A 25,870-nucleotide genomic window follows, 5' to 3' on the forward strand; every position below is an offset into this window, starting at 1 on the left:
CCGAAAAAAAGAGATAATTCCCAATTTATATGGGTATGGAGTTATCTAAGCTTGAAATGAGGGCGGCTGTACAAAATACAATACAGTGCATACATATTGATTTATATAGCGCTTTAACAACAACGGAAGCTATAACAAAGCGCTAACATGGACATAAGGCAAATGCTGCCCCCTTGTGGAAGGGGAAAACATTGCCAGAGGTCTGACCAGCGCTTTATCTGCACTACCACCCGGCAAGAAAAAAACAAAAACCAAAAACAGAAGAAATTCGGGAATGGCGCTCAACGTCACACTTTTCAATTCCCGAATAAATTGGGGAATGGCAGCGAATGAGTTCATACATGTTTAAAGACAGTGCACATGATTTTTAAAAAGTATCTAATGTGGGGATGCTATTTTGAACACCAATTTCATTCGAGTAAATTGACAGGTGGTCACAATGCAAGGTTGTGTGCGTCCATGTTTCTGCTCAGCACTGTTATTTACAATGTTTATCGATGAGAAGGTTTCTTCAGCCGTCATCTGTACAAAAGTGAAGGTTTCGGACGTTTCGCCTCCTATCCAAGAGGCTTCGTCAGCGAACTAAAGTCTGACTGGTCGTATCGGCCCCATTTATATATCCCTAATGTCCAGACCTGGTGGCGCCGGACACAGCTATGATAGGTCCCTACTCTCAGGTTGGGGGGGGGGGCGCGGGACCCCCCCCCTGTGGCCCCACTGATTGTTCCTACATTCCTGACTAACGATTGGCCTATTACACCCACAAAGAGGCGATTCTTATAAAACAACAAAATCCTTCATTAAACCGGTCTGGTGGTGTGAGGTTCAATTTGGATCGTTCATACAATAGCCTGCTCAGGCAAAACAGGTTAGGCAACTTTCGCAATGCTGATGAGGGTCGTTATGCTGATGAGGTGATACCGGGGGGAGTGGGTGTAATAGGCCAATCGTTAGTCAGGAATGTAGGAACAATCAGTGGGGCCACAGGGGGGGGGTCCCGCGCCCCCCCCCCAACCTGAGAGTAGGGACCTATAATAGCTGTGTCCGGCGCCACCAGGTCTGGACATTAGGGATATATAAATGGGGCCGATACGACCAGTCAGACTTTAGTTCGCTGACGAAGCCTCTTGGATAGGAGGCGAAACGTCCGAAACCTTCACTTTTGTACAGATGACGGCTGAAGAAACCTTCTCATCGATGGACCACTCCTGTACGACTGAGAGCTTACACAGACGTATTACAATGTTTATGTGCGTGTGCATGTAAAATTCCAAAAATATGCTCACTACACACCAATCAGCCATTCCAAGAATAATAATTTTAAAAAGAAACACTCATGACAAAATGAAAAACAAATGGAAGTGCTGGTTCCACAAGCACGACAACAGTTTTGATCATTTACACACAACGATGTCATCTTCAAAAACTCACTTGCTCACAGAGAGACCTGTTTTCAAAAGTGTGTCTCAAAAATTCTGGCTAGATTTGCATTGCATGCTTCATAAAGCACATTTGCAATATTTGTGACACTATTGGGATACGCATTGTTGCATCTTGCTTGTACTGAAGGACACAAACATACGTATGAACACACATTGTGATACTGACCCACCACTCCTGGTCCTCTTCCCCATCCACCACAATGACCTCGCCCTCCGAGAAGGTTAGTTCATCTGGGTTGTCTGCCATACAATTGTACATGGCCTTCACTCGCTTTGGCCTGTGCTTCTGATGATACAGTATAAAATTATGGGACACGCAGGAAAACTAGTTAACAAGACAAGGACCAAAACAAAAACAACAAAAAAGTTATTAACTCACAGTGTAGGCCTTCCGAGAGTGGTGAGCTGGGGACAGAGCATGACCGATGGAGCTCTGGGGGCATCCTGGCACTTCCTTAGCTGGACCGGGAAAAGGAAATGATATCGCAAAAGACAACAAGGGTTGTACGCTTCCACAGCACAAACGATCAATTCACTGGATGGAGGAACAACTGACGTGTAGCTTTTTAAATGTCGTTCCTGCACACGCATGGCTGCCTTTTTTTGGGTGTTTGTTTTTATCAGTTAACTCACTTGGTCGCTCGATAGATGCTATCCGATTTCGCGGTGTTCGGTTGAAACTTTTGTCGTTTCTGGAAAACAAGAAGAAGGAAAACAAGTGATTCACTGACGGAATGCAGAACAGGATGTGGAAAGGCTACTCGGCCAAAGGTCATCTCGTTATGGACAGACACTTCATTCGATTCACCTGCAATAAGAGAGCTGCCAATCCAAACAACTAACTCATGAACTCAGGCATTCTGAATGAAGTTAATTTCAGTGACTTGCCGAATCATCAAACCGCACAAAAAGAAGCACACAGGACATGTCAATCCTGCTGACTACCAAAACTAATACTGTACTGACCTGGCACAATCCTAACTACCACAAATAACTAAACCACTGTAAGTAGTGTACTGCAATAACTAAGAAAAGTTTCTTGATGTTATTTTTGGCATATTAGTTTTTGTAAATATTTAAACCAAACACCAAAATGAGTGCACGGGACCAAAAGACATACACAAAAGGATTGTTAGAATGCAATTCACCCTGCTGCTGAATTCTGTTGACTGCTTCTGGATCCGGCAGTTCCTTGGCCCGACTTGGATTGCAAACTAAGTGAGTCGATCTTTCCTGCTGGAGAAGGACCCACACCTGTGGCACATTGTTATATCGCTTTTATTTTGCATATCGTTTCATCCTTCATTCAATTATTTACACACACACACACACACACACACACACACACACACACACACACACACACACACACACACACACACACACACACACACACACACACACACACACACACACACACACACACACAATATATATTTCTACCTTCCACCACAATATCCAATCATAAAACTTGCATTCGGCTTACCGGCTGTAGAGGTGAGCCGAATAGGCGGAGCAGGGGGGTGCATGTTGGGGGGATCCGAAGACGATCTTTGCCGACCAACCAATTCTAAGGAAGCCGGCTTCCAGCCGCTGGACGACGAAGGCTGACTCGTCCCGCCGAGGCCTGCCAGCTGGACTGTGAATGAGGAAGAAGAGGAGGCTTGTCAAATGAAGGAAAACCAAATCTGATTACCCGTGAGTGAAATTGATAGGGACATTAATAGTAGGAGAGGGAAGGTGAGTAATGGTGTGGCTGGGATAGAAGGTACTTCTTGGCGTAACTCCAGACGACCACTAACGTTATTAAAGACGATCTGCATGTCACTGTGCGGTTGGCCAGTGCAGCTCCAGTATGCATTTTTTTCAAAGCATGTATGCAATCATAGAGCCTTTTCAGAAAGAAATTAAATTGGTTTGCTGCAGAAGTTATAGAGCTTCCAAATGCAGACATGATGTCAGCCGTTTTTTAACACAGGCTAAAAGCACTACAGTGAACACATTTTATCACGAGGACAATTTGTAATCCAGATAGAGCATCATATTTCTTTCTTCCACACACTTGAAATACATTGAAAGTTACAGTATTTTCAGGTGTATAAGGCGCACCGCAGTATAAAGTGCGCCACATTAGCATAAATTACACCACATTATAAGTCCCTACAGTAGAGGCTGGGGTTACGCACAACTTCTTCTACAGGGGGAAATGGAGTCGGTGGCTGCTGATAGCAGTTACGAGACCTGTTGTGGCTCAATATTACTTCACATATAAGGCGCAGCTGCCTATAAGGCGCAGGGTCATCTTTTGAAGCAAATCATGACTTTTGGGTGCACCTTATACACCAAAAATATGGTACATGCAGCCCTTCATATCATATAATCTATTTCCATTCGGGGAAAAAAACTGTTAAAATGCCTCAAACATTTATCATGCTTTGAAACAAACACATCGCATCAAATAAAAAGAAAAAAAAGAGCACTGACATCAGCAAGTCTGCATGGGAGTCTCTATGTGAGGGCTGTGGCTGACAGCAACTTCTTCATGAGTTTGCTTATTGTATTCCCTCTCTTCACCCAGCATGCAACAAATGGCTGAAGGTTGTTTATTAATAAATTATAGGGAGAAACATCATACCGAGGTTCCTTGGTGGGAGCGGGGGGGCAGAGGTTGTGACGAGCAATCCTTGTTGCGGAGGGTTGTTGTTAACGATGGTGCCGTAGGTTTCGTTGTTGACCAAATTTGGCACATAGGAGCGTTGTTTGTCCTTGGCGTCGCGGCCATGCAAGTGGGAGTTGGTACTCGGTGTGTAACAGCTGACAGGACGCTCTTCTCTGCGGTGGGGGCTGGGCTGTCACGCAAAGAGGAAGATGGAGGTCTCAATTCAGTGCTAAACGGACATGTGCGTTGTGTCGTACTGAAAGCAGAAAATCCTCCAACCCACTGGAAATACTCTCACCTTGTCATCGGGATCCTCATCGCTCTCATCCAAGTCTTCATGCTGCAGGCACCATTCATACTCCACATGGACGTGCGCGTTGAATTTCCCTGCCAAGGCTTGGTTCAACTGAGCAAACAGATGTAAAAACTGAGCATGCATGTTGCGAGTGACGTGTGAGCACCTGCAGTCAAAAGCAGTGAGCTCACCAACTCTTCGCACTGGAGATGTTTGAGCCTACGAGCGATGTCCAGCGGCGTCTCGCCGGCCTCGTTAGCTGAAAAAGGGAAGAGTGGAGAATGCAGGGTCAGTCACGGAACAAACATTCCACCCGCTTTCCTTTCCCTCACTGAGTCTGTGTCAGCTCTCAGTCGTACAGGAGTGGTCCATTGATGAAAAGGTTTCTTCAGCCGTGATCTGTACTTCTTCAAAAAAGAAGTACAGACAACGGCTGAAGCAACCTTTTCATCGAATTCCCTCACTGACACTAAACTTTTCCCACACGGAGCCTTCTGCCTCTCTGTCGACATTATCAGTGTGTTTTGTTGACGACAAGCCACAGCAGAGGAAAGATTAGTGTTGTGAGAAAGAGTCGTTATGGAGCCGAACCTCTTGGGAAATAATTTACAGTTGTGTGTTTGGGTGAGAGAAAATCAGCATGTGTGTGGTGTCCATATGCAGTCTTCTTATTGGTCTATTTTTGTTTTACTGTGGATCATAGATGCAGATGATACACACATGCAAATATAGTAATCCCTTGTTTTTTTTGCGATTAATGGGGACCAGGGCCCCACGCAATAGACAAAAATCAGCGAAGTAGAATTATATAATAATAACCCACATAATAAGACAGAGGGGGATGCTGAGAAGATGCACATCCAATCCACATGGCTGTAAGCCATGGGATATTGTGCTGTGATTGGGTGACGTCAGCGCTGGGAACCAATCAAGCTACAGCCATGTAGAAAACCTCCGAGTCATTCGGCATTTTTTTATTCTGTGATACACTGAAACCACGATAAGTGAACCGTGAACTATCGAGGGATCACTGTATACCACATAACATATAAAAAAGGCTCACTGGATATTTCATTTCGTAACACTAAACCCAACACGAGTTGTATCAGAGACCGCATTGCCAAGGCATGCTATGGTATGGATTTTTGTTATTGTTTTGAATTAAAAAAAATACATTCATTAAAACTACCACTCTAAGAATGGTACTGTACAAGTCCCCCCCATTTTAAATTAATACTTTATTGAGTGAAAAATAAAAACGAAAAAAATTCCTTACGGATGTCTATGGAGGCTTTGCCACGCAACAGCAGCTTCAGACATTCACTGTTGTCAGTCAGACAGCAGTAGTGTAGCGCCGTGCTGCCTTTAGCCGTCTGCTTATCCAAATTTAAACTGCAAACAGACAAGATGTAACAGAGATGAATAAAAGTACTTCTAATGAAGTAAAATACTACTTTTTGTACCCTTAAATGGGTTTAGAGACATACATTTTCCAGCTGATGTCACCATTATGAATGGTGTATTCTCAAACTTTTTCCATATATAAGGTGCACCTTCAATGAATGAAAAAAAGTTTTTCAAATATCATATATAAATATCTAAAAGTTGTCAAAACATAAGGCACACAAATATAAGGCATATCAATAATCATAAAATGTCATTGCTGCCCAGATAGATGGAAGACACTTGGTGCTGCATTTCGCCGGCTATCTATTCCCTATCTGGCTAGCTAGCTATCTAGCTATTAGCCATATAGCTATATCGCTGGCTAGCGAGCTATCTATTAGCTAGCTGGCTAGCTTTCGATCTACGTACAGTAAAGTCTCGTTATATCGATATTCAAGGGAGTCCGAAAAAATATCGATATAACCGGGACTATCGATATATCAGACCCTGTTTGCATGTAATTTTCTCCGTACGTGCATATCAATAGTATCGATATAACCGGGACTATCGCTATATCCGATATCGATATAACGAGACTTTACTGTATTTGAGTTACTTCCGGGTTGAGTGAACGCTGGCGCGTGTGCATGGCTGCCGCACCTTTTAAATGTCACTAGGATAAATGGACCATTGTAACATATCACCGGTTAATAGGTTCGCCAAATGAGCCGTCTGCTCAGTGACTTTCACTGGTGTGGTTATTGTTCACCTGTTCTGGGTGAGGAAGTCGATTATGTGAAGAGAGGTCCTGTCCACCAGCCTGACAGCCAGATGGAGGGCGGTCTCTCCTTGTTCCTAAGAGACACAATAGATTAGCGGATTTTGGCCTTTTTGTTTGGACAAAGCAACAGAGCGGCACATAAATCAATCGGCAAAAGAGACTATGTTTTAAAATCATTTGGAAAGGATGGAGGAATGCTAAGTACTTTCATTAATGTACAGATCACTGCTATATCGCAGTGCAGCTACTTTGGCCCGGCTGTTATCCAAATTGTTTTTTGGAATGTGATAAATGGAGATTTAATATATACAATATTTGGAAAGGCAGAATTCTTGACACAGCTAAGCTATACATGATGTTGTACCAAAGAGTGGAACTGGGGTGTACTAACATGTCCATTGGCTAGCGGTATGGGTTCCATCAAATCCACTCCCTCAGCGTAGACTTGAATGAGGGAGACAATGTCACGAGCTTTGACAGCGTCGCACAGCGTGTGAAGCCGCGAAGCCGAGTCGAGACATTTCTTCCTGGCGAAGCGCTTCTCGGTGTACTTGGCGATGATGAAGTCTTTCCTCGTTTGCCTGATGGGAGATGCCGTGTATCCGCTCATCAGAGGTATCATTCACGCATGTAAGAATAGTGGCGACCAGTAGGGAAGAGAGTGCTTACATGTCACTGGCGGGGTTGGGTTTCACTGCTTTTTCAGCACTTAAACCTGCCTCCATGATTTCATTGAAGCCCGCATTCCCCACATTCTTGGCCAGCTGCAGAAGGCGCATGTGGAGCGTTAGGCACCGCATTGAGCGGCGCAGCATTGATTCAACACTTAAATCGAGGAGTGGCAGACAGTCTCAACAATACCCTGCCTTTTACAACATGGGGCCATTTTATCTGGCACAGAGCCACAGGCGGTGAGTCAAAGTAAACAAATGTGTAAACGCTCCAAAACATGCAAGCTATTCAAAGAATGATGACCTCTTCTACCACTTTCATCCTGCCCCAATTCTCCAGAATTATGGATGTGAATGCTGGAGAAGCTCAGGGAGAAGAGAGATATAGATAGTAGCCTACCAAGAGCTCAGAGGTGCTGAGTACATCCAATGTGAGTGATTGGATCCTGGAGTAATGGACTCCCAGCTCCCTGTGGATGCCGGAACATTCAATACACGTGAGGATGCCCAAGTTGGTGGAGAGCCACGTCGGGTCTTGAAAAAAAACAAGAAAATGCATATTGGATTCTAGATATTACATTTCTGGACTGTCGATACCATGACACAAGTAGTCAAAAGGAGACTTTCATTTCACGATCAGGATAAAGAGTAGTAACTTAACAATCAATTAATCATTGAACATATATGGAACTTAATTGTTAAAATAGTTCAGCTCACTATTCAGAATGAATGAGGCCATTATTTCACAGCATAAATGAATGAAAATGTATTTAAAATGAATAAATGCATATTAACAAGCGAAGTATAATGCAAAAATTACAATAGGCCTTTTTGATTATGTGAAGAGACCATATGTACCGTATTTTGCGGTGAATAAGGAGCACTGGAGTATAAGGTGTACCCCTAATGAATGGTGTATTTTCAAACTTTTTCCATATTTAAGGCGCATCGGACTATAAGGCGCACCTTTAATGAATGAAAGGCGTTTTCCAAATGTAATATATTAATATGTAAACACATTTCAAATATAGGGCACACCACATTATAAGGGGCAACAGTAGAAGCTGAGGTTATGCACAACTTTTTCTTCTTCAACTCTAAAGGGGGAAATGGAGTCGGTAGCTGCTGACAGTATTTGCGAAACCTGTTGTGGCTCAATATTACTTCACATGTAAGGTGCACCTGTGTAATAAGTCGCAGGGTCATCTTTTGAATAAAATTAAGGTTTTTGGTGCGCCTTATACACCGGAAAATACGGTAGTCCCCCGGCTTACAACTGGTTTCAGATCATTTTTAAAAATGGACAATATATGATCAAATTGAAGCCCCGACCATCAACTATTCGCGGAAAAAGTCTCTTTCACTTGCGTGCCCATTAAATCATCACATCAGAGGCGTAATAGTAAGATTAATCACCCAGTTCAGCCAATGGATGATGTCATTGATGGAACAACAATTGTAGTACTTGACATAAAGAGGCATAGAAAGTGTGTTTTGGGTGTGAAACAAGGACAACAACAGCTACAGCCTCGTGGCTTTTTATTGGCTAAATTGGCTTTATATGACTGTAGAAGGACACATCACCAAATTTACTGTGGGGATTTAAATATACTTCCTTTCAAAGTAAAAAACTAAGACGTTGCGAGTTCAAATCTCGCGCCGGCCTCCCTGTGTGGAGTTTGAATGTTCTTCCTGGGCTCATGTGGGTTTCTTCCCACATTCCAAAAAGCATGCATGGCAGGCTAATGGAACACTTTAAATTATCCCTAGGTGTGAGTGTAAGCATGAATGGTTTTTCATCTATATGTGCCCTGCAATTGGCTGGCAACTAGTTCAGTGTGTACCCTGACTGCCTGAAAACAGCCAAGTCAACCCCCTGCCAATCACATCCTTTGTCATCTCTTACTTGGCGCTCCACAATCGCAGCACACGTCATTCCCCGTCATCCTCTTGACTTCTGCCAGGATGGCCTTTGTCAACTCCTGCACAATGTTGTTCTCGCCGACATGCTGGTCGCCTTTGAAGGCCTGGTTTAGCGCTTCCTCTTTGCTGTTCTGGAGCACTGAGATCCAACTGTAGTAAGGAGGAGGGAGAAGACATTGGATTGGATTTGGATTGGATTTGCCTTTATTAGTCTCGCAGTTGAGAAATTTACATTTCACAGCAGCAAAGTGATGAAATGAATGAAAGTAGAAAAACTAAATACACGAGGTGCTGGAAAGGCAGCCACTCTCGTGGCGCCGTCTTGAAGTCAAAAGGAGGATAGAGTAAGTGAGAAGGAACAAAGGGAGTAGTGAAAGTGGGGTAAATAAACTGTGTGTAAACTGGAAAATTGTGGGTAAACAGGAGGAACTTGAAAACTATCTTGGAAAAGGAACAAATGGGCACTTACATTTGGCAGTCCTGGTCATCTTCGGCCTGAAAGTGATACGTTCTGTCATCTGAAAGAAAATAAAATTCAGCAGAAAATTCATCTTACATTTCAGCATCTGAAAGAATTCCATTCATCCATCAAAGTAAAACGAAGGGCTAGTCTTACGAGATATGAGGTCAAAGCTCTTCTTCTCATCGGGATTGTGCTTCACCTGACAGGTGAGCAGGTTGAGTTTGGCCGGCGGTCTATTCGCCTGCAGGACGGAGAAAAGGCGGTATAGTGTTGACAACATTGGATATATTTGCAGGCAGTGGGGACTAAATCAATCCATTTCAGTTGAAAACAAACTAGCATAAGCGACTCATTATGCATTCATGTCGTTTATTTATACAGTGCTGGTTTTCTTACGGTGCCGTGCGGGATGGTGAGGTATCCGTTCTTTGCTGTGCATTTCCTCTTCTGCCATACTTTTCTCAAACTGGAACACAAGGTAAACAGCAGAGTCATGGAGGTATCAATAAGCCATGTTCCATTGGATAGTTTGCATGTTAGCCATTTTTCTACCAAGACAAACTAGAAACATATTTGGTGACATGAATATTTCTCTAAAAGAGTCACAAACACGGCAGATGAATCAAGTATCTGTCTAGAGTGGGCAATAAATAAATAAATAAATAAATAAATAAATAAATAAATAAATAATGTTCTGCAAATAACAAGCAGATGCAATACATTTTATTGATTGTTTTTAAAAACCCACCCATCACTTCTCTTATAAAGATAGCCACTGCGCTCGGTGCCATGCTCTTTGTTGCCTTGCGGCTGATGTAAGCTGTAGGTGGTGTTCGGCCGCACCTGGGATTCCTGGAAAAACACACACCAAGGAAATACATACTGTAGCTGGGACGTTTTATCCATCAATAATCAACATTAACATTGACAGGAGAACAATATCACTGGAGGAAGTGCCAACTGAAAAAGAACCTAAGTAATACTTGTCTGGTAACTGGAAACTTCTCTAGGCCAATAATGACAGTAATACCATTGTATCGAGATTGATTACTTGATAAAACGTGCACTTAGCCAACAGGCTCACCGATGTCCCTCAAAAAAGGTCACAAGCACCCCCCCCCAAAAAAGTACCATATTTTCCGGAGTATTAGGTGAACCTCCAAAGAATGGTGTATTTTCAAACTTTTTCCATATACATGTATAAGGTGCACCAGACTACTGTATAAGGTGCACCTTCAATAAGTTAAAAAAAGTTTTCCAAATGTTATATATAAATATATAAAAGTTATCCAAATATCAGTCAAACCACATTATAAGGTGCTATAGTAAAGGCTGGGGTTACTCACTACTTCTTCGACAGGGGGAAATGACAGTAGTTGCGAGACCTGTTGTGGCTCAAGATGACTTCACATATAAGGCGCACCTGCGTATAAGGCGCAGGGCCATCTTTTGAAGAAAATGAAGGCTTTTGGGTATGCCTTATACACCGGAAAATATGGTAATTTCAACAAATCCAGCAATGAGACAAACAAGAAAAACTCTGATGGTAGCAAGATGAAAATATAAACATAATTGTGTTTGGTTTTGATCTACTTACTCTTCTAGACTTGTTTCACAAATTGTGGAGGCGGTAAGAAAGAGGAGAAAACTTCAGATAAGATCAAGATGCAATTTTTAACATTTTCAAAAGTTCGTTGTGCATAAAGATGAATCCATTGAGGACTTGAGTGTGCTCATCGTGGAACTTCAAAAGTGGAATGACCCCAGTTATTGCACAATTTTACATTAGACTAAAAGGAAAAATATTTCAACAAATTCACACTAAACGTCAGAGTCAAATGAATAGTTCCAAAAGTAATCACTTTACTGGTATATTATATTTTGAATAATAAAATACAGTAGAGTGTGTCGATTACCTCTTTCTGCTCCACTTGAAGCGCCGTCTTAAGAACATCCCGTAATTGAGTCAACTGCTTGCGCTCCTCATCTTGCACTTGTTTTATCTAGTGATGACATACAAAAATGTTGCACAGACTGGAGGTTGTGGAAAGAAAATAATCCTCACTGTGTGTAGATCGGTGGCCAGTTTTTCAATGGAAGGCTTTAAGTTGTCCACAGCTTTGAGACCATCCTGAAAAAAACTGCACAAGAAGACCAGTCAGCATCAAGATTATTTTAGTGAACAAAAAAATGTTGATTGAAAAAAATGTTTTTCTACTGACATGAAATTAAAAACAAAAATGCATTTTGGAAAACAAACTAATGACATGTTTTGTTCACAAAATTAATAAAATTTTACAATAATTACAGCAAAATTGTCCTTAATTTTAATCAGAATCAGAAAACCTTTGTCATGCAATCTTTGTATTTGTTTAATTAATTTATTACATGAGGATTTGGAGTTTATTTTAAATGTATTTATTTCAATATCACAAAGCAGCCATCTGGGAATTGAGGCAACCAACAGATGATTTCGCTATGACGATATTTGTGTTTGCTGCTTTTGTCACTTCACTTAAAACGGAACGCGCTGTAATTCAACAAATGGGCTGGGTTTTTGATTCATGCTTTGCAACAAAAATTGAAACCAGAAATCCACTTTAGAAGTGAGCAACTTGGCAAAGCAGGGATGCAAAGTGAGACCATCCTTGATTTATTTCAGTCTTTTTTAGGTTGCCGTCCAACTCACGCTGTCCTTATCGTACTTCAGTGTCTGTGGACTGCTCTTACCTGTAATTTATTCGTGGATGTGTTTTTAATGTAAACATCTGTTTCATTTTATGACAAAATACTTGTGTTTTTTTAAATCATGCACACAAGAAAAATACTGGATTAAAAAAACTCAAATTAATTAAAATTAAATGAAGCATTTCTGTAAAAAAATATACAATTTAAAAAAATACAAATTAAGAAAAAAACAGAAGTAGAAATAAAAAAAAACTCAAATGAATTAAACTAATATGAAGCCTTGTGAAAATATAAATTTAAAAAATACAAATTAAGAAAAAAAGAAGTAGAAATCTAATATCTAATCTAAATAGGGTAAAATGAAAATTCCCAAACAATTATAACCTTGGTCAGGTTTTACTTTGACTTAGAAATTGACATTTCCATGAATATTTTTGTGTAGGGTATTGCATGAATCCAAATAGGGCATATGTCGTACTTGCACTGTGCATGGAAGTACTTGATGAGGTTCTGCAACAGGTCCACTCCCTTCTTGATTTTGATCTCGTTGACTTTGAGCAGATACTGAAAAAAAAATGTCAAAAGGGATTTGCTTGTACAAAGATTGAGCCAGAAGGGATGCGTTTCTGTTCTCAGCGTTTCTGAATACATTTTCATCCCCTTTTCAACTTGTTCACTTCAAAGTCAAAATGGTATCTTTCAATTTCATGAAAGTAAATCTTAAATCAAAATGGCTCCGACTTTACAATCACAAAGCATGTTCAGTGTGGATCCGAAATCCCCAAGACATACATTATGTTTAAATATTTGTCCAACAATGACATCTGCACCCTTTCTCGTGAAATTGATTTTAAACAGCGATTAGTCATGTAAAGGGATTGCGTTTAACTTCGGTTGTTTCAAAGTACTTGGAACTTGGAATGCGGCAATCATTAAATGAAACGAACCTCACACATCTGCAACTGAAAGAATCTCCTCTCCTTCTCCATCTCCTCTGCAATTTCCGCCCCGCTAATCTCGGTCCTGATCATGCCGTGCTGCCTTGCATGTTCCTTCTTCTCCTTCTCTATCTTGGTGCTGGCAAGGAGAAATATTGCACGGGTGAATTTAATTCCCCTCAACTCCGTCGATGAACTCAAATAGACGGTCAACAGTGGTCTTAGTAAGAAATCACTCCCTTCACAATTATATTAAAAGCAAACAAACAAATAACAATTTTTGGACATGATTTTATACAAAGACTGACAATGATGCATATTCTCGCAGGCAATGAGAGAAACACAATCAATGGAAAGTTGGGCCCTTTCCATGCAATGTGCGGTTGGTATTCTCTGTGATATATTGAAAAAGGGATGCAGTTCTTGCATTATTCATTTCAGAAATATTGCAACATGTTGGATGACTGCAAACGTAATGATTATATAACGTAATTTGTTTTCAGCTTCTGTCAGCCCATTAGTTCAAAAAAGATGGAAGGAACAAATAGCGCAAAGGCGGTCTTTTTTTTTTTTTTCAAAGAAAATGGTGTCCATGTCAAGTGCGCGTGTGGCAGCTGCCTATTTTGAAGAGCTTATAAAACTCAGCAAGTTTGTCTTTTTTTACCCTTTCACCATTCTGTATGAATAATAATAATAATAATAATAATAATAAATTTCATTTATAAGCGCCTTTCAAAACTATACTGTATATTCATATTGAGCTTCACCGTCATAACGGGCCTTTTCCAATGCGGCCAGCAATGAAAACGATTGATACATTTGCGTTTTGAGATTCCTTTCAATGCTGAACTTTACATTTCATTGACGTGAGCGTGCCAATCTATGTCAGCGCATAACCCCGTTTTATAGTGTCATGAAGGCCATCTGCAACATTTGCCATGCAGTTTGAGCACAAGCCAGGACAACCATCCATCCATTTTCCGTACCGCTTATTTCTCAGTCGGGTCGCGAGGGGTGCTGGATACCAGCTGTCTTCGGGCACGAGGCGGGGGACACCCTGAATTGGTTGCCAGCCAATCGTACAACAGTCACGGTAGGGACAATTTAGAGTGTTCAATCTGCCTGCCATGCATGTTTTTTGAATGTGGGAGGAAACCGGAGGACCCGGAGAAAACCCACACGGGCCCGGGGAGAACTGATAGAGTGTTTTTATACACATCCGTAAACATCCTGTTTAGTTTAGTACATACTATGTTATTTCATGTTTAGTTTAGTACATCTTATGTTATTGCATGTTTGTTTGCATGTTGTTATTGCTGTGTGTTTAAACTAGTTTGAGGAGGCGGGCTTGGCGCGCTTGGCTTCCCGCTCTGACGAGACATGTTCTTCCATTTGTTTTACTAGAATAAAGTAGTCTTTTCTGTTCACCATCTATCGTCCCCGCTGGTATTTCATCATAAAACTCCGTTGAACTCCGAACCAGAAGAGAAACAGGAATTAGACTCCAACATAAATATGCAAACTCCACACAGGGGTGGGATGCGAAACGGCGACCTCTGCACTGTGGAGCCGGTGTGCTAACCACTTGACTACCGAGCCTGCCAGGACAACCCTTTGTTTCAAATGATGACGAAGCAGAGAATCCATTCACTTTCAGTGTTGTCAGTTCAGGAAGTGATTCAATCAACATCAAGCGACACTATATTTTCCTCTATGAAAATACCGTCCGTGTTAAGATTTTAGTCAGGAAATACAAAAAGTGAATCTCAATTCCTGAACAAACAGTATTAAAAGTGGCATGATGCTCCAGAGGAGTTTATGAGACAGAGGTTATTTACAATGTTGTGAAAGTAAAAGAAAAATCACTAGGGATGTTTAAGCCAGGGAGAATGGTTAGTCAAGACAACTAAGGCACATTTCAAAATGAACAATTCAATTTAGCTATCTTACACTTTAGTTTCGTAGTCCTTCCAGGCTTTGTCAAAAGGTTTTTTCAGATCCTGTGAAGGGGGGAAAAAAGAAAATGGGGTTACAGAACATCACAGAACAGAAAATTTGTATAATAAAACTATACTGTAGTCATAGAAAACAGTACATGCGCATCCGAGAATAATGATGTGGATGGAATGACTCTATTTTCGCTTATTTTTTGAAACAAGAATTATTATCCGCTAATCAAACATAAGAAATGATGGTACATTTTGGAAAAAAAGATGTTATTTTTCCCAAAACCATGCAATCAGTAACACTGACACATAAATGAACACACAAGTGTCCAATCCCTGTTGAATACTCAACCAACTAATAAGGAAAAATCCAGAATGACGACTTTTTGTACTGTATTCCTCCCACAAAACTTGCAGGTATGAACTTTTGCTGCATTAAAAAATAAATAAATACATACATAAATAAGGGGTATATTGTTACTGATCTGCAAATAAAGTTGCTTCGTTATAAAAAAAAAGAATGTTTTAAAAACAAAGCAACCATGGTTGTTCATCGAGACAAAAACAGGAATGTGAGTATCCACTCAGTGGAATGCAACACGCTGAGAGCTTCCACAGTGACTAATGAGCAAAGTCAATGTGTGTCTGAAGATGAGAATCAACAGAACCAAATAACCTTCCACAGCTGTCTCAGCAGGGCCTGTGATTGTTTGACCGGCATTGAATTCGCCGGGTCACGCCTACGACAGGCAACGCTGATTTTTTTTTTTTTTTTTTCAATTATCAAGGGAGAGGTTTAACCAACCGCTCAAAGAAATATTTTGATTAAACAGCATCCCTGCTGTTGAAGTGCTAATTAAACGCAGACAAGGTCCAGTGTAAGTCGACAGCTATGAGTGTAAATGGATTCAGAGTCAGACTTAGGAGAGTACCAAAGGGTTGTATCCATACAAAACTGTTTTAAATGTCTTTTTTTCTCCTGTAAAAAAAGGATGAAAGCAACATGGGCTTAGAAGGTGGAATGGCATTCTTTCAGTTGCACAGGGAATTCCATTATAACAGCTTGCTTAAGATGCAGATATCTGCATCAAACCCCCGGGATCAGGTTTGGTCCACTGAGCCAAATACAAGAGCACTGCCACTCAGCGAACTGTTCAAGGGTGGAAGGCATGAAAGTGAGGAGTAGATCACAAAGACAAGCCTGGAGAGCAAAGGTTTAATCTCACAGGAAGCTGTGAAAAAAACTGTAAAAGGGTAGATGGAAGGAAATGTCAGAGACCGAGAACGTGAAAAACAATAATTGCTTAAAATACCACACAAATACACACTCAAGGCAGGGAATGGCAGAATAGGCCAAGCGATTAGGCATAATAAACCCCCTGGGAGAAGCTCTAAGCTCCCTTTCTGGCTGGGAGTCAGTAAAGAAGCTAGAACTTCATGTTATGCCCTTAAAATTGCTTCCATTAGCAAATCTGCCACCACCTACCAGCATTAATGGCTGCTTTTGCTCTTTCCTTGGTCATGTTACCACTTCCTTGTAGCTAGGTCAGCAATACCATAGTGAAAATCAGGTTTTGTAGTATGGAAAGAGTTCATTTCAATACAGGTACTTCAATTTACTCTGAGTAGATAAACAGGACCACAGACGGAAGCTGATGATAATGTTTATTAAATAACTAAACAAACGAACAAATGAACGAACGAACGATAATAATCCCAGCATAGAAATGTCAAGATGATAAGTGCAGCGGTTCATTTATTTAACTTCTACACAGCTGGCGAGGGATCGATTCCCATTGAATTCTCTGTTCACAAGCACCTTGTGATCATTTGACAAAAAGCCAAGGGTGTCTATCTTTCATCAAAAGACAGCTGTCTTAGTTTAGCCTCTGCCAAGACCCTGAACAAGATAACTACGCAGAAAATGGTCAGTTCATCAGTATGGATTCGCACAAAATTGGAATAGTTTCACACAAATGTTTTAAAGCAAAGCTAGTAACAGCAAGATAAACAAAATCTGTCAACGAAGGTTTTTGGTTATAATAGATTCACCTGTAATAATTCATTAAACCAGTTTTATTGATTAAATCTGCTGTAATTGGTTAGAGGACAAACAATTAAAGACAATCGGTGAACGTCAGCTTTTGGCTGTTAATTTTGGCCAAAGCTTTAGCTGGCCGATTAATTGTTTGGGCTCTAGTTTTTACAATTGCAATGATTAATGGTAACCATTCAGTCCCTCTTTGTTCAGCGGAAAGGTCGGTGCTGTTGGACAGTCTGCAGCTGGATGGATGCATGGCTTGAGGAGCCCACGATGAGAAGAGAGGAGCATCAGCGCCGATGCGTATGTGGAACTGTCGCGGCTTGGAATTGAAGGGGATTTATACGTGGGAAAGGAAACGTGAGACAGTCTCTTTTCGTCAATGGATGCTACAGCTCGTGTTTGCTTTCAACATTTAGTATGGAGCAGGCGTCCACATTCCACCATGATGTCTGTGATCCACAGGTGAAAAAGACGCTTTGACCTCTCCTCTTTCATCTAGAACTGATTCGTACAACAAAGAGGGTGCAGAACATTTTTTGAAATTGAATGACTGTATTTTTGTGTTGTCAAATTATTTGTTAGTTTTGTTTTACTTCAAGATGTGACTGCCTTCACAGCAGCTCCTGTATTTGTTTACTCTACTTCTTTTCCTTTCTTCTTACTTTTATAACTTTGCCGCTGCGAAATGTGAATGTATCCACTGCAAGACTGATAAAGGTTAATCCAATCCAATCCAACCACTGGCTATTGGTGTGGTTTAACGACAGTATTCATAAATCAATATGTATTGTATTTTATTGTATTGTATTCACTGAAGTCTGTGACTCCAGTGCAGTATCATGAAAAACTTTTCAAACAAACGAAGCCGTGGGGTCTGCTGTTTGCAGACTATGAACAGTCAACTGTTTTCATGCAAAAATCTCAAGCAGGAAGCGGGAGTGGGTGGTTCACGAGCCACTGAACCTCAATGGGACAGGGCTCAGCTGGACTCTTGTGGCTCCATTCGGAACCACTAACGACCTCTCATCTCGCGTTTTATTTGTCCAAACACAGATGATTTGACAGTGCCCGTCTAACCACATGATGGCTGATGCTGCCGAAAGGATCGGCTACAAGCATGACATCATGCTGCTGTCCACGATGAAAATCCCCTGTTAGCAGAACCGACCTTTAGACTCAGCACTTTCCATTTTCCAGTGCCCGGGAGTGTGTTATGTCTGTTTATCTTTAAGGGGGACAACAGTAGGTCCTGCAGGAACACATTAATGGTCATTTTGTGGAAGCTGGACTCAGACAAACCCAAACAAAGTGCAGATTTTCTCAGGTGGTGAAATGAAAAGAGATGACTAGGAGCATTTTTTTCCTCGCTGAGCAAAACCTAGAAAGGTTTTTGATTAGTCACTATCACGCCATTATTATTGGCATTACTGAAGACTGCAGTGGAGCAGTATTTACGTGTGTGTGGAAAACATTAACCACCGGGAAATTAATGCTGCATTCCACAAAAGTGGGAGGTTCAAAATTTCCTGTTTTGCACTACCAAAATGGGTTGGCCTTCCAATTTGGAAGTTAACTGTACTGAGGTACAGAAACCTGACAATTCACAACAATGACTTTTATGTAGAGATAACATAGAGCAGTGTCTGAAACTAATGACAAAAAGTTAGTGGACACCCGGTCAGCCAATGCTAAAAAGTTGCCTGCCCGGCCTTAAAGTTGCCTGCCCCATTTTTCACAACTTGAAACACAATAAGACGACTAATCGCAAAAAATAACATTGTTGTGAAGTTTAAAGGATTTTTTAAATTAAGGAAGTACCTACCACAAATACCCCCTTGATTAATTTATGGTAAATATCCCTTACTGAAGATTTTGCTCCAGTTGTCTTTTGTCATCATGGTGCACAATGCAATGTTTGCGTTACGTTGTCTGCTTAAAACTACTTGGCCTGCTCTTTCTAAGCGGCGTTCAAAGCTCTCAAGTACACTTTTCAGTCACGGTATAGTCCGAAGCACGAAACAGGCTTCTGATTGGCTGCCGTGCCGAGTATGCAAATTGCCAAAAAACCTTCGATTGGCAATTTGCATACTCAGCACGGCAGCCAATCAGACTATACCGTGACTGAAAAGTGTACTTAAAAGTTTTGAAAGCTTTGAAAGAGGAGTCCTCGTGGCTTATAGCGGTTTGTGTGTAGCTTTTGCTTGATTGAATAAAACAAACGTTTGATTTGAAAATAATCTTTTTTTTTTTTCTTGAAGTTGTCGGCCACCCGAGCCGAGACGTTTTGAAAGTTGTACACCCGACGTAAAAGTTGTACGCCACGGGCCTCCGGGCAGACGTTATTTCAAACACTGCATAGAGGTCTACATAAATCGTAAAAATGCAAGGAAAATTGCATTAAAGGATTATTAGAAATAACTACAATCAAATTTGTTTTCGAATAAACATCGGAGGATCACGATTCGATTCTAAAAGATGCGTCTCAGTTTGAGCAGAAATGTTTTCAGACATTTTTTTAATTGTGTAATATTTCTCCACACACAGTAGTGTGTGGATATTTTTTTATCCACTTAAAATTTGTGAATGACATTCATTACACATAGTTCTTGACTTCCTTTCCTTTTCACATTCATCGCAGTCTCTTTTTATGATATTTAAGTATAGTTGTTACTTTGTCTTATTCTCCCAGTGGCTTCAACAAACTTGTCAAGTCTGGACATGATCCTGTTTCCCCCTTTTGCTGACAGGTCGGTCTTGTGGGAAAGTCACGCAGAGTGATAATGGAGAAGGAGGAAGAAGATGTTGGAGGTGAGAAGAGGAGTGGGAACACTTCTGAATATTGCCTTGAGCAACTGGTTGCGGAGGAGAGTTGAACTCACAAGACAGCAGTGGAGACATTAATGTACGTGTATGTGAGGTTACAAAAGGTTCAACCAATCATGAAATCCATTGCATTGGTGTAATGATAATCATTCAATGTTCTAATCAACTTTGAGTGGCATAAGGAAGGAGCAAAGTAGACAGACTATGGAATTTAAAAAGGGTCCAGAGAGTTGCGAGAACAATAACAGGAAGCCATGTCAGATTGTTGGAGAAAACATTGATGCGGAGACAAAAAAGAACAGGGAGAGACAAAAAGTTCAGAGATACAGATAGAGAGAGATAGAGAGAGAGAGACAGAGAGACAGAGAGACAGAGAGAGAGAAGAGAGAGAGAGAGAGAGAGAGAGAGAGAGAGAGAGAGAGAGAGAGAGAGAGAGAGAGAGAGAGAGAGAGAGAGAGAGAGAGAGAGAGAGAGAGAGAGGAGAGAGAGAGGGACAGAGAGAAAGAGACAGAGAGAAAGAGACAGAGAGAGAGAGAGAGAGAGAGAGAGAGAGAGAGAGAGAGAGAGAGAGAGAGAGAGAGAGAGAGAGAGAGAGACCATGCGGACAGCTACCAGGCTAGTGTAAAGAATGCAGCTCATGACAGAAGGGTCATGGGTTAAAATACCCCAAACGATACCAACGTCTTCTGTGGTTGAAAATGCCTTGAAGCAAACCGCCAAACTTCAGCGTTGATGATGATTAAGCAAAAAAAAAAAAACTCCAAGCTTGTCATCCAGCCCATAAGTAAATGTTTGCTTGTCAAGTGATACCAAAACAACACTGACTTACTTACCCCTTTGACTCCTTTCAGGTCTCCTTTCAGTAGGCTGTCCAGAGGAAAAGTGATTATGTTGTTCATGTTCTGGAACTGGAAAAGAGAGATATCCAGAAGCTGCTAAGGTCAAATGCGTTCAGTGTTTTTGTGAAAAGCTTTCCAAAAAAGCCCAAATTGCAACCTTTCACATCCATATCCGAGTTTGACAGTATCTCACATTACTTCAATTCTGGGCGTTATTGTGACTAAATTACATCATATCAGTGTCAGCATAAAGGCATAAAGTGAGTACTTTATAGGGTGTGTGTGACTGGATACACAAGCTGCTATTAGAGGAGGATCAGACTTGATTATATCAAGTTGAAATAAGAAGTGGCAGCAGCTCATCGGCTGCCTCCATGGAAAACCCGAGTGCTTGACACACGCACGCACACGTGAACACAAATACAACACACACGCACACAGACTCACACACACCGCAGAGAAGTGTTTGTGTTGGACCCTTGGGGATTGAGACAATGAAGGAGAAAATGGAAATCCTCTCCCCAGTGGATTTTACCACCAGCCACTCTGTCCACTTGTCCTCCTCCTCACTGGATAGACTCACCAGGTTTTTGAAGAGTGCAGTGAGTTCCTTGGTGAAGACGGAGAACTTGAGGAAGGCCGATCCCAAATCAGGATCATCTCTGTACACACAATTTTCTCCAAACTTCTCCAAGGCCTGAGTGTACTGCTCCTCATTGTCAACGTGAGCTGGACAAAATAAATGAATTACAAATCTTAAATTGAACCCAAAAATGACTTGAGTAAATACAAGACACTAAACGTATAGCGCGTTTTGGCTACCCTCCTCTGTTCAGTTGGGACATCAGAATCAAAAGGCCTTTAATAGTCCCACAGTGGGGAAATTTGCCATCTACAGCAGCAAAATTGAAACTGGGACGGGGGGGTCGAAAAGAAAAAACAAAGTATGGCATGTACAAAAACTGACAGAAGATTAAACTGTACAACCGCACAAAAATGTTTAATAAAAAGAACTGTAGATAGTGCAAAGTATAAGAATACAGTATAAAGCGTATATGATATATGTAACTGTATTTACTCTACATTTTCAAAGTGGCAACTAAGGGACGGTGGAACATTACATTTTTTGACAACCAAAAAAATGTAATTATGTTATCTGGCGGATAATTTAAAAAGCAACATTGTAAACTGGATGTAAAACAAAAACAAAGATACACACACTTGCCAAGAGAACCTTCTATTATGTCTAAAGAGCAACCTATCCACATGTCGTCTCAGATAAGAGAGGAGCAGCTAATATAATCAGGACAGCAGTGAAGGTGGAGAAGGTCTGGGGGGGTTTGAGGGGCTGTTTCTAGGACAACCATCACTAAGAAATATGGTGTGTGTGTGTGTGTGTGTGTGTGTGTGTGTGTGTGTGTGTGTGTGTGTGTGTGTGTGTGTGTGTGTGTGTGTGTGTGTGTGTGTGTGTGCGTGTGTGTGTGTGTGTGTGTGTGTGTGTGTGTGTTTGGCACGGGTAGGTCAGAGCTTCAAGCTAACAAAGTGGTGAGCACGAAAACACACCTGGAGCGGCATTGTCGTGACTCACACAAAAAAGAAAAAAAACAGACACCCATACACACTCGATGTTCAAAAGCAGACAGAATCCGTGTTCAGCCATGTGTCAAGTTCATAGATGATACTCGATAACATAATGTCTGTGACTCGAATATACGCATGGTCTTATTAGCTGAAAGCCTCTGAGTCGTAGAGTGCAAAATTCAACAGACAAATCTAATTTAAGACACAAGGTCAAGTCATAGCAAGGCTTTTATACAGTAAAATGTTAGGACATACAGTATACTGTATGGACTGGGTACAAAGATTTTTTTTCACATCCGTTTACTTTTTCCATCAATGGCAACTAGCGTATTCGGTGTATAAGGCGCACCCCCAATGACTGGTGTATTTTCAAACATAATGCACACCGGAGTACAAGGCGCACCTACAATTAATGAAAAGAGTTTTCCAAATATAATCTAGAAATGTTTTCCAAATACATATAAGCACAACACACTATAAGGCACTACAGTAGATGCTGGGGTTACACGCGACTTGTTTTACAGGGTGAAATGGAGTCAGTGGCTGCAGACAGTGGTGGTGAGACCAGTTGTGGCTCAATATTACTTCACATATAAAGTGCACCGGCATATAATGCGCAGGGTCATCTTTTGAACAAAATTAAGGATTTTGGGTGCGCCTTATACACTGGAAAATACAGTACATTAAAGGCGCAAGGAAGCAGTGACACATCCAATCATTTTTCTAGAGATCAGACCTATTAAAGTTTAAAAAAATACTTTGTAATATGGTTTTCCAATGAAAAGAAATGAATCAGAAAGACAGTATAATTAAAGAAAGGTTCCTCCATTGTTAAAGCAACTTGGATGCTTGTGTTTTGCATTTTTCTGCCCCTCTCAAAATATGCCTAAAGATGGTTCTTGCGGGAGTAGGATCATAGAGTAAGGTCAAACTGTACTCTCTTCCACCATTTTTTTATCTTAAATTAAGTGTGCATCTCAAGGCATGCAATAATTTCTTTCGGTTGTGTCTATCTGACTTCCTTTTTCTGTGCACTTCCAGGAATATGCTGTTGGTTTATTTATCAGACATGACGAACAAGCTGAAAGGGCCCTGCGGCAAACTGTTCTTCTCTTGCTCATCTTCCACAAGTACTCCCCCTCCCTCACTGTCTCATAGTAAGTGGTGGCTCCTTGTTTCCATGCTCACTAGGCAGAAAATGTCAAGGTCCTGTTCTCCTCCAATTTTTTCCTGCTCTTCATCGTTACTCAGTCACAACTTTAAAGGGAGGGGAGGGGAGTTGGGGGACAAAACCCCAGGTTGAGGCTGTCGGGAATGAAACTCCTTATGCTCGTCAGTTGAGCGCTATCCCCAGCATCCCTTACAGGGAAGATGGGGAAACATTCGTTTTGGAAAATCATGGAGAAAAGAGAGCACCATATTTTCTGATGTATGAGGTGCACCCAAAAGCCTTGATTTTCTTCAAAACGCAGGTGTGCTTTATATGTGAAGTAATATTGAGCCAAAACAGGTCTCACAACTACTGTCAGTAGCCACCAACTCAATTTTCCCCATAAGGAGTAGTGTAGGACCTTACAATGTGGTGTGCCTTATACGTATTTGGCAAACTTTCATGGATTCATTTGGACAACTTTTTTCATTCATTGAAGGTGCGCCTCATAGTCCGGTGTGCCCTGTATATGGAAAAAGTTTGAAAATGAACTATTATAACAATTATTATTATTATTATTATTATTATTATTATTAGTAGTAGTAGTAGTAGTATTACTATACATTTCATTTCACTGGGGGTGCGCCTTATACACCGTATAATTAAATACAGTAGCTTTATGCAGACATTGAAATCTCAGTTGATCATTTTTTGTTTTGTATTGTTGCCGTGCGTAATAAAAAGTAAATAGGTGATATATTTTCATAAAATGAACATCTATTGGTATTAGGCTATTTGTGAAATGTCGTAATTTCATTTGCTTTGCTTCCGACCCCTTGAAGGGAAAAGCCGAAAGGAAAAGAAGAAGATATTTTTTTTAATTCCAAATTGTACGACAACAGCAGCCTTTTACTTGGTAGGCGGCACAGACTTGAGCAACTTGCAGTTTCTGAAGATGAAACGTGAATACTGTACATTTAGCATAAATAAACCATTTTTGCTAGTTTAACACCGGATGTTTTATGAACTCAAATGCAAATTAAATTATGTAACACCATGAACTGGTTGGCAGCCAGTGGCAGCATGTGCATACACAAAGAACCATTGAAACTCGTATCAGAATCAGAATCAGAATCAGAATCTTTATTGCCAAGTATGTAGAACACACAAGGAATTTGTTTCCGGTAGAACACGCTGCACTAGTATCGTCGTCAAAAAAACTGCTAAGTGGCACTATACAGTTCCATTTTGGCTACTGTTGAAGAGTTCAAAGAGTTAATGGCTTGGGGGAAGAAGCTGTTTAAATGTCTGCTGGATTTGGTGCGCATGGATCGGTAGCGCCTGCCTGAGGGTAGTAGCTGGAAAAGGTGGTGGGCAGAGTGCGGAGGGTCCAGTAGGATTTTCCGCGCCCTTGTTCGGATTCTTGCAGTGTGCAAGTCCTCGAGAGTGGGTAGGGCGGTGCCAATGACTTTTTCCGCCGTCCTAACTGTCCGTTGAAGTCGGATTTTGTCCATTTTTGTGGCGGCCCCGAACCAAACGGTGATGGAAGAACACAGGATGGATTCGATGACAGCCGTGTAGAAATGTTGCAGCACCTCCTGTGGCAGGCCATGCTTCTTTAGCAGCCTCAGGAAGTACATTCTCTGTTGGGCCTTTTTCAGAATAGAGTTGGTGTTGACCTCCCACTTCATGTCCTGGGAGACTGTGATTCCCAGGAACTTGAAGGTCTCAACGGTTGACACCAGGCAGTTGGATAGTGTGAGGGGTAGCTGTGGAGATGGATGTTTCCTGAAGTCCACGATCATCTCAACTGTCTTGAGCGTGTTCAGCTCCAGGTTGTGACGGCTGCACCAGAGCTCCAGCTGCTCCACTTGTTGTCGGTACGCAGACTCGTCGCCGTCTTTGATGAGACCGATGACCGTGGTGTCGTCTGCGAACTTTATGAATTTGACAGCTGGGTGCGTTGAGGTGCAGTCGTTCGTGTAGAGAGAGAAGAGCAATGGAGAGAGGACGCATCCCTGTGGGGCTCCAGTGCTCGTGGTTCGTGTTGTGGATGATATATTTCCCAGTCTGACCTGTTGTGTCCGTCCTGTCAGGAAGCTGAGGGTCCACTGGCAGATCGTGGGGGACACACCAAGCTGGAGAAGTTTGGGGATGAGGAGTTCTGGGATGATGGTATTGAACGCAGAGCTGTAGTCCACAAACAGGATCCTTGCGTAGGTTCCTGTGTTGTCAAGGTGG

General features: G+C 41.4%; 1 protein-coding gene across 2 annotated transcripts in view; it reads right to left on the bottom strand.

Annotated features, from left to right (window-relative positions):
- asap2a (ArfGAP with SH3 domain, ankyrin repeat and PH domain 2a) overlaps positions 1 to 25,870 on the bottom strand; it is a 55,321-nt gene that overhangs the window by 3,136 nt on the left and 26,315 nt on the right. For both annotated transcript variants that reach the window (XM_089004577.1, XM_089004576.1), the window contains exons 3-27: positions 21,482 to 21,627; positions 20,893 to 20,967; positions 15,197 to 15,246; positions 13,256 to 13,385; positions 12,787 to 12,872; positions 11,686 to 11,761; positions 11,537 to 11,623; positions 10,369 to 10,472; positions 10,017 to 10,086; positions 9,774 to 9,861; positions 9,627 to 9,675; positions 9,141 to 9,307; positions 7,635 to 7,768; positions 7,233 to 7,327; positions 6,955 to 7,144; positions 6,552 to 6,637; positions 5,673 to 5,788; positions 4,588 to 4,655; positions 4,400 to 4,507; positions 4,078 to 4,291; positions 2,929 to 3,081; positions 2,591 to 2,696; positions 2,076 to 2,134; positions 1,822 to 1,901; positions 1,609 to 1,728 (exon numbers count right to left, since the gene is read on the bottom strand). In XM_089004577.1, coding sequence (XP_088860703.1) covers positions 1,609 to 1,728; positions 1,822 to 1,901; positions 2,076 to 2,134; positions 2,591 to 2,696; positions 2,929 to 3,081; positions 4,078 to 4,291; positions 4,400 to 4,507; positions 4,588 to 4,655; positions 5,673 to 5,788; positions 6,552 to 6,637; positions 6,955 to 7,144; positions 7,233 to 7,327; positions 7,635 to 7,768; positions 9,141 to 9,307; positions 9,627 to 9,675; positions 9,774 to 9,861; positions 10,017 to 10,086; positions 10,369 to 10,472; positions 11,537 to 11,623; positions 11,686 to 11,761; positions 12,787 to 12,872; positions 13,256 to 13,385; positions 15,197 to 15,246; positions 20,893 to 20,967; positions 21,482 to 21,627 — 2,657 coding nt within the window. The remainder of the gene's footprint in view (positions 1 to 1,608; positions 1,729 to 1,821; positions 1,902 to 2,075; positions 2,135 to 2,590; positions 2,697 to 2,928; positions 3,082 to 4,077; positions 4,292 to 4,399; positions 4,508 to 4,587; positions 4,656 to 5,672; positions 5,789 to 6,551; positions 6,638 to 6,954; positions 7,145 to 7,232; positions 7,328 to 7,634; positions 7,769 to 9,140; positions 9,308 to 9,626; positions 9,676 to 9,773; positions 9,862 to 10,016; positions 10,087 to 10,368; positions 10,473 to 11,536; positions 11,624 to 11,685; positions 11,762 to 12,786; positions 12,873 to 13,255; positions 13,386 to 15,196; positions 15,247 to 20,892; positions 20,968 to 21,481; positions 21,628 to 25,870) is intronic.

This window comes from Hippocampus bargibanti, linkage group LG09, assembly GCF_051943395.1.
Source record: "Hippocampus bargibanti isolate YZ-2025 linkage group LG09, ASM5194339v1, whole genome shotgun sequence".
Classification (NCBI taxonomy): Eukaryota; Metazoa; Chordata; class Actinopteri; order Syngnathiformes; family Syngnathidae; genus Hippocampus; species Hippocampus bargibanti.